We start from the raw sequence: 9,027 nt of genomic DNA, 5'->3' as shown, positions 1-9,027 counted from the left end.
TGAGTTCCAGAGACAAGATGGCTGAGGTAATATCCTCTATTGAACCAACTCCTGATGGTGAGAGATGGGAGGCTTGGTGGATGGGGCTGTGAGGTGACTAGCTTGAGGGCCGGGGGGGACAGGAGCTCTGTGGCCCAGGGTTGTGGGGTGGTAGTTGGCCTTAGTGGTCGAATTTGGGGGGGGGGGGGGATTGGTGGCCCAGCTTATGGGGAAGGAAGGGGGCGTAGTGGCCCAGGGTTGGGACCTTGGTGGCCTAGTTTGCAGTGTGCCTGGGGCAGGGGCTTGGAGACTAGTTTATGGTGCCGGAAGGGGGCTGAGCAGCTGAGACGGAGGGCAAGCTTGATAGACTAGCTATAAGGTGTGTGTGTGGGAGGGGGGCGCTTGGTAGCTTAGTTTATGAGGCCGAAAGGGGGCTTAGTGGCCCGGGCCCAGCAGCTGCCGGGGGAGGAGCAGGGCCCGCTGCCACACACAAAATGGCCGTCAGGTCCAGCCGGCGGTGTGTGACGTCCCCCTCCGTTATCCCACAATGCACTGCACCTTCTCCGAGTGCCCCTTCGGCATCCCACAATGCACTGCCCCTCTTCAACCCTCGCGCTTCAGCAATCCCACAATGCGCTGCTCCTCCGCTCTCCCACAAGACCCCCCCCTCGTCCGCCCCACAATGCCCTGCTGCCGGCCCCCTTCTTCCCCCGTGAGCGGCAGGGTCTGTCCCTGTAGCAGGAAGATGGCGGACACAATGAGCAGGGGCCGCCGCTCCGCAGCCTGAGCCGACCCCGCCTGAGGGCGCTGCCCGCCCGTGCCGAAGCCGCCTGCCAGCGACGCGCCGCCCCTGCCCGGAGATCCGCGCGCGTCAGGCTCCCGCCCGGCTTCCCTTTCTCGCTGCTTCGCAGGCCCCGCGGGCTCTAGGCCGCCGCCCGGCTCCTCACGTTCACCGGCGTCCTCCGTGCCCGGCTCCCGCTGGGCCCCGGCCGGCTCCTTAGGCCCCGCTCGCGCCGCCCCATCCCTCGCGGCATGAAGCTAACGGACAACGTGCTGCGGAGCTTCCGCGTGGCCAAGGTCTTCCGCGAGAACTCGGACAAAATCAACTGCTTCGACTTCAGCCCCAACGGCGAGACCGTCATCTCCAGCAGCGACGACGATTCCATCGTGCTCTACGACTGCCAGGAGGGCAAGTGAGTGGCGGGCCGCCCGGGGGAGCGCTGCCTGCGGGAGGGGGGTGAGCGGAGTGGGGAGGGTGGCCGGTGAGTGGTGGTGGGGGTGCGAAGGCGCAACTGCAGGACCCTCCGTGCCCGTGGGTGGTACTTAGCCTCGCCGTAGCGCTGCCTAGTGGGGTGTTGCCCTGGGGGACTGGGCGGGTGGAACAGGAGGGATCGATCCCCTGGGATTATCGGCTCTCCCAGGTGAGGAGCCTGTCGGGGAGAAAAGGCGGGTTCAGGAAGGGCGGAGACTAGCACGGGTTTAATGTATACCTGCTAGCCAGAGTGCTAAAGCTACCAGCTACCCAGCTAAAGCACTGATGTGAAAGACCCGGGGTGGAGAAGACAGCCACCCAGTGTTGCTGATGCTCAGGTTTCCCCCAGGTAGAAGCTCCTGAGTGAAATTGACATTCTTTGTTAGCTTTGTTGCTGTCCACAATTTTCTTCATTGCAAAAGTAAAGTTGATCAGAGATTCCTATGTGCTTGGCTGTGCTGCTGCTCGGCAGAGCTCTGAGCAGTAGCTGAAAATACTGTAATTGTGTGTCTGGGGATTAGAGAACCTTCTCTGCCCTGGGATAGGTGATGTTGGTTTTGGGGTTTTTTTATTTATTTTTGAATAGAATGAGTGTATAAAACTTTAAAAAAAAAAAAAAACCAGAAAAATTAGGACTTGAAAATGATGGGGCAACAGCAGCAGTAAGATTACTTTTATTCAATTCTGTCATGGCACTGTGATAAAGCACTTGATTCCCATCTACACTACAGCCTTCACTGTTACTACCTGCAATGGAGCTGAAACAGGTGATTCACAGCTCCTAAATGTAGCATTGTAGATATAGACTGGAAGACTTTTGCTCCGTAGTTGGAAGGTTACAAATGTGATTTTCACATCTATGGGGACTAGAATTTTGTTTTACAAGAGCTAAAATTCTTTATTAATTGATGGCCCAGGACTTTTCACTGACCACAGAAATCTTTACTTTCACTGGTGAGTAAATGAATGGCTTTTCAAGATTTAGTTAGTAAAATTGGATAGCTATACTTACAGATGAGTTATGTATATGGGTCCAACTTTGAAGTCAATGGAGTGGCCTTGCATTTTCCTTTGAGAAATATGCCTAATGTTGGCTACACATAAGAACATAAGAAAGGCCGTACCGGGTCAGACCAAAGGTCCATCTAGCCCAGTATCTGTCTATCGACAGTGGCCAATGCCAGGTGCACCAGAGGGAGTGAATCTAACAGGCAATGATCAAGTGATCTCTCTCCTGCCATCCATCTCCATCCTCTGACGAACAGAGGCTAGGGACACCATTCTTACCCATTCTGGCTAATAGCCATTTATGGACTTAGCCACCATGAATTTATCCAGTCCCCTTTTAAACATTGTTATAGTCCTAGCCTTCACAACCTCCTCAGGTAAGGAGTTCCACAAGTTGACTGTGCGCTGCGTGAAGAAGAACTTCCTTTTATTTGTTTTAAACCTGCTGCTTATTAATTTCATTTGGTGACCCCTAGTTCTTGTATTACGGGAATAAGTAAATAACTTTTCCTTATCCACTTTCTCAACATCACTCATGATTTTATATACCTCTGTCATGTCCCCCCTTAGTCTTCTCTTTTCCAAGCTGAAGAGTCCTAGCCTCTTTAATCTTTCCTCGTATGGGACCCTCTCTAAACCCCTAATCATTTTAGTTGCCCTTTTCTGAACCTTTTCTAGTGCTAGAATATCTTTTTTGAGGTGAGGAGACCACATCTGTACACAGTATTCGAGATGTGGGCGTACCTTGGATTTATATAAGGGCAATAATATATTCTCAGTCTTATTCTCTATCCCCTTTTTAATGATTCCTAACATCCTGTTTGCTTTTTTGACCGCCTCTGCACACTGCGTGGACATCTTCAGAGAACTATCCACGATGACGCCAAGATCTTTTTCCTGACTCGTTGTAGCTAAATTAGCCCCCACCATGTTGTATGTATAGTTGGAGTTATTTTTTCCAATGTGCATTACTTTACATTTATCCACATTAAATTTCATTTGCCATTTTGTTGCCCAATCACTTAGTTTTGTGAGATCTTTTTGAAGTTTTTCACAATCTGCTTTGGTCTTAACTATCTTGAGAAGTTTAGTATCATCTGCAAACTTGGCCACCTCACTGTTTACCCCTTTCTCCAGATCATTTATGAATAAATTGAATAGGATTGGTCCGAGGACTGACCCTTGGGGAACACCACTAGTTACCCCTCTCCATTCTGAGAATTTACCATTAATTCCTACCCGTTGCTGCAGACTCATTTCTTGATGAGTCTTTCTATTGAAAATCTAAGCCAGAGAGAAAAAAATTGATTTGGGCATGTTAAATACCTTGTTTGGGTTTAAATGAATGGGATGAAATAAGAAACCATTTTGACATACATCTAGAACAGTTTGCCATTTTAAAAGATAACTTTTTAAATATATTTTCATTTCATAGTTGAAGATGGTATACTGTACATGCTCAATAACTTTAAAAATTTGTAAAAGCAACGAGGAGCCCGGTGGCACCTTAAAGACTAACAGATTCATTTGGGCATAGGCTCTTGTGGCTAAAAAACCCCACTTCTTTGGATGCAGTTAAAAAACGGGATGACATTCCATTAGAATACATTGCCAGTATTATGTAGGGAGAAGGGATTCTACTGTGCTTTTTGTGAATCCCTTTTGAGTAGTTAGCATCTTTACCTACAAACTAGAATTAAAACATGTATGATTCCGCTATAGAGCGAGATGGAGAAAAGGGAGGAGGTGTTGCCTTGTATATTAAAACTGTATACACTTGGACTGAGGTTGAGATAGAAATAAGAGACAGACTTGTTGAAAATCTCTGGGTAAGTATAAAAGGGGTAGAAAACAAGGGATAAAAAAACAGCCATGGTAGGGGTCTACTACAGACCACCAAACCAGGAGGAAGAGGTAGATGAGGCTTTTTTTTAAACAAATAACAAAGTCATCCAAAGCACAGGACTTGGTGTTGGTGGGGGACTTCAGTTACCCAGACACTGTTGGGAAAATAACCCAGCAGGGCACAGATTATCCAACAAGTTCTTGGAATGTATTGGAGACGATTTTTTATTTTAGAAGGTGGAGAAAGCTACTGGAGGGAAGCTGTTCTAGATTTGATTTTGACAAATAGAGAAGAACTGGTTGAGAATTTGAAAGGGGAAGGCAAATTGGGTGAAAGTGATCATGAAATGGTAGAGTTCATGATTCTAAGGCAGGGGTCGGCAACCTTTCAGAAGTGGTGTGCTGAGTCTTCATTTATTCACTCTAATTTAAGGTTTCGTGTGCCAGTAATACATTTTAACGTTCTTAGAAGGTCTCTTTCTATAAGTCTATAATATATAACTAAACTATTGTTGTATATAAAGTAAATTAGGTTTTTAAAATGTTTAAGAAGCTTTATTTAAAATTAAATAAAATGCAGAGCCCTCCGGACCAGTAGCCAGGACCCAAGCAGTGCGAGTGCCACTGAAAATCAGCTTGCATGCCGCCTTCGGCACCTGTGCCATAGGTTGCCTACCCCTGTTCTAAGGAATGGTAGGAGGGAGACCAGCACAATAAAGACAATGGATTTCAAGAAGGCAGACTTCAGCAAACTCGGGGAGTTGGTAGGTAAAATCCCTTGGGAAGCAAGTCGAAAGGGAAAAACAATTGAAGACAGCTGGCAGTTTTTCAGAGACCTTATTAAGGGCACAAGAGCAAACTATCCCACTCCATAGGAAAGATAGGAAGTATGGCAAGAGCCCACCCTGCCTTAACCAGGAGATCTTCAATGATCTGAAACTAAAAAAAGTCTTCCAAAAAGTGAAAACTCGGTCAAATTACAAACGATGAATATAAACAAATAACACAAGTATGTAGGGATGAAAATTAGAGAAGCTAAGGCACAAAATGAGATCAAACTAGCTAGGGACATAAAAGGAAACAAGAAAACATTCTACAAATACATTAGAAGCAATAGGAAAACCAAGGACAGAGTAGGCCCGTTACTCATTGGGGAGGGGGGGACAATAACAGAAAAGGTAGAAATGGCAGGGGTGCTTAATGACTTCTTTGCTTCGGTTTTCATCAAGAAAGTTGGTGGCGATTGGATGTCTAACATAGTGAATGCCAGTGAAAATGAGGTAGGGTCAGAGTCTAAAATAGGGAAAAGAACAAGCCAAAAATTACTTAGATGAGTTAAATGTCTTCAAATCACCAGAGCCTGATGAAATGCATCCTTGAATACTTAAGGAGCTGACTGAGGAGAGATGTGAGCCAATTAGCAATTCACTTTGAAAAGTGATGGAAGATGGGAGACATTCCAGAAGACTGGAAAAAGGCAAATATGGTGCCCATCTTATAAAAAGGGAAATAAGGACAACCTGGGGAATTACAGATCAGTCAGCTTAATTTCTGTACCTGGAAGGATAATGGAGCAAATAATTAAGCAATTAGTTTGCAAACACCTAGAAAATAAGGTGATGAATAACAGTCAGCATGGATTTGTCAAGAACAAATGTCAAACCAACCTGTTAGCTTTCTTTGTCAGGGTAACAAGCCTTGTGGATGGGGGGAGGCGGTAGATATGGTATATCTTGACTTTAGTAAGGCTTTTGGTACTGTCTCATGTGATCTTGTCATAAACAAACTAGGGAAATACAACCTAGATGGAGCTACTATAAGATGGGTGCATAACTGGTTGGAAAATCATTCCCAGAGAGTAGTTATCAGTGGTTCACAGTCATGCTGGAAGGGCATAACAAGTGGGGTTCCGCAGGGATCGGAGCTGGGTCCAGTTCTGTTCAATATCTTCTTCAATGATTTGGATAATGGCATAGAGAGTACACCTATAAAATTTGCGGATGATACCAAGTTGGGGGGGGGGGGATTTAAGTGCTTTGGAGGATAGGATTAAAATTCAAAATGATCTGGACAAACTGAAGAAACCGTCTGAAGTAAATAGGATGAACTTCAATAAGGACAAATGCAGAGTACTCCACTTAGGAAGGAACAATTAGTTGCACACATACAAAATGGGAAATGACTGCCTAGGAAGGAGTTCTGTGGAATGGGATCTAGGGATCATAGTGGATCACAAGCTAAATATGAGTTAGTGTAACGCTGTTGGGGGGGAAAAAAGAAAACATTGTGGGATGTATGAGCAGGAGTATTGTAAGCAAGACATGACAAGTAATTCTTCTGCTCTGCTCCGTGCTGATTAGGCCTCAACTGGAGTATTGTGTCCAGTTCTGGGTGCCACGTTTCAGGAAATATGTGGAGAAATTGGAGAAAGTCCATAGAATAGTAACAAAAATGATCAGAAGGTCTAGAAAACATGACCTATGAGGGAAGATTGAAAAATTGGCAAAAACAACGAGGAGTCCTTGTGGCACCTTGGAGACTAACACATTTATTTGGGCATAAGCTTTTGTGGGACAGCCGACAGCCTATGCCCAAATAAATGTTAGTCTCTAAGGTGCCACAAGAACTCCTCGTTGTTTTTGCTGATATAGACTAACACGGCTACCACTCTGAAACCTGAAAAAATTGGGTTTGTTCAGTCTGGAGAAGAGAAGACTGAGAGGGGACATGACATAATTTTTTTTGTATTTGAAACTGTTACAAGGAGGAGGGAGCAAAATTGTTGTTCTTAACCTCTGGGGATAGGACAAGAATCAGTGGCTTAAACTGCAGCAAGGGCGGTTTAGGTTGAACGTTAGGAAAAACTTCCTAACTGTCAGGGTGGTTAAGCACTGGAATAAATTGCCTACGGAGGTTGTAGAATCTCCATCATTGGGGATCTTTAAGAGCAGATTGGACAAATGCCTGCCAGGGATGGTCTAGATAATACTGTACTTAGTCCTGCCTTGAGTGTAGGGGACTGGATTAGATGACCTCTCAAGGTCCCTTCCAGTTCTATGATTGAGTGAATGGAGATGGTTTTCAAAAACTGAGCAAATATGGATGTAGACAATGAGAATAGCCATTTTCATTCAATAACAGAAATGAATAAAATTCATCTACTGCATGCTCCAAGGAAGATTACAAGAACATCCATCATGGGAATAAATAACAAATTTACAGAACTCATGAAAAATGCGCTTTCTGATTTGGTATAAGACAAAATATATATAAAAAATAATCAGTTGTAAATTACTGTGTTTTGGGAACAGAACATCTGTAGATGGAAGACATGAGTCATGTACTATAAGACTCAGATCAAAGTGAGCCAAACCATAAGTCCCAAATATAATTATTTCAAGAAAAGGTAAACCGCCTTGTGCACTTACTTAGTATTTCTCAAAAAATGCCTCTTTCTGATGTGGGTTTTCTGCTAATATGAGCAGTGTACCAAAGATAGTGTTTATGGTTGTTATAGGGCCCAGAATTGAGCATGGAGCATTACAGAAGACAAAGACGTGGTCCCTAATTAGATCTTTTGATGTGACACAAAAGGGTGACCAAAAGTAAGGTGTGGATGGGACAAGGAATGACTAGGGTTACATATATGGTCATGTGTTTGCTCAGTTTAAGCATGAGCACATCTTGGTTGTCTCCAGTGTTTTTAATTTTTTTAAAAGAATTTTCTCAAATCATATGCTGTGCAGCTTAATGTAGAGGTGAGTTTTTAGGAATTCAGTGATGGAAGGAGTGGAGTGGCATGTATGCCTTGCAGCCTACTTTGGTCATTCATAAGTTGGTTAGAGGAAAAAATACACCACCTTGTAGGGGAAGTAGATGAAGAGGGCAATAATAGCAGAGTGGAGGTGTGGGCCTGTCCAATAAAATGCTACTCCATATGAGTAGGGAAAGGTGGTGTGTGATTATTTGACAAGAAAACATGATAGTTCCAGTTACTTGGCTGTGCTTTTATTCTGTCAAGGAAATTAAAATGAACTATTGTCACTGCTGTGATTGTAGAATGGCATCTCTCTGCATTCTGGTTGTTCTATTTTGGACTACTTTGTGTGGATTCTTTTTATACTTGTGGTGATTTAAGTTTGAGATCCCTGTACTAAACACGAGGGCCACATGAGCACTAGTACATTGGCCCGAGGGCCACATCACTGACACCTTTTAATATAAAGATACAAAAGTCCCCCCCCCTCTGTCCCTGGCACTGCCCCCACTCCACCACTTCCATGAGCCCCTGCCCTGCCTCTTCCCACCCCTTCCCCACCCCCATTTCCAACCCCTTCCCCAAAGTCCCCACCTCAACTCCCCCCCTCCCTGCCCCTATTCCAACCTCTTCCCCAAATTCCTCCCCCTGTCCTGCCTCTTCTCCATGTCTTCCCCTGAGCGCGTGGCTCCCCGTTCCTCCCCCCTCCCTCCTGGAAAGTGCTGCCAAACAGCTATTTGGCAGCGAGAAGTGCCTGGAGGTAGGCAGAGGAGCGGGGACGCAGCGTGCTGTGGGGGCAGCGGGTGACGGGAGCTTGGCGGTCGCAAGAAATAACTCTGGGGGAGTGGGGAGCTTGGCAGGCTGCAGCAAATAACTCCACGGGCTGCATGTTTGAGACCCCTGGTTTAGTATATCACTTGGTTTTATGTGTAGTATGTCTTTGCTTTCATACAAATTAAACTGTTACTGTCACGGCCTGTCTGAGCCTAAACTAAGACTATACGTTCTTTCAAATTCAAGTAAAAATCTAATACCCTAATACCATGGATGGTGTCCACTAGCTTTGAAATCTACATCTTAATTGTACATCCTCCACTAATGCTGGTGCTGATGAGCAGTTACTGTGACTGTACATGATTGTACTGTTCCTAGTCCCACTTCTACTCCTGGGGGAATTCTGCACCAC

At 45.1% G+C, this 9,027-nt stretch overlaps 1 protein-coding gene across 2 annotated transcripts in view; it reads left to right on the top strand.

Moving 5' to 3' along the window:
- The first annotated feature begins 593 nt into the window (after positions 1-593).
- Positions 594-9,027, top strand: part of WDR82 (WD repeat domain 82) — a 140,713-nt gene continuing 132,279 nt past the window's right edge. Inside the window, exon 1 of one of the 2 annotated variants that reach the window (XM_045023904.1) lies at positions 594-1,172. In XM_045023904.1, coding sequence (XP_044879839.1) covers positions 1,012-1,172 — 161 coding nt within the window. In that variant the 5' untranslated portion in view covers positions 594-1,011. The remainder of the gene's footprint in view (positions 1,173-9,027) is intronic. The other variant, XM_045023908.1, reaches the window with a different exon arrangement.

The sequence above is a fragment of the Mauremys mutica genome, chromosome 7 (genome assembly GCF_020497125.1).
Source record: "Mauremys mutica isolate MM-2020 ecotype Southern chromosome 7, ASM2049712v1, whole genome shotgun sequence".
Lineage (NCBI taxonomy): Eukaryota > Metazoa > Chordata > Testudines > Geoemydidae > Mauremys > Mauremys mutica.
The sequence above is the reverse complement of the archived record's forward strand: the minus strand, read 5'-3'. Positions and strand labels throughout refer to the sequence as shown.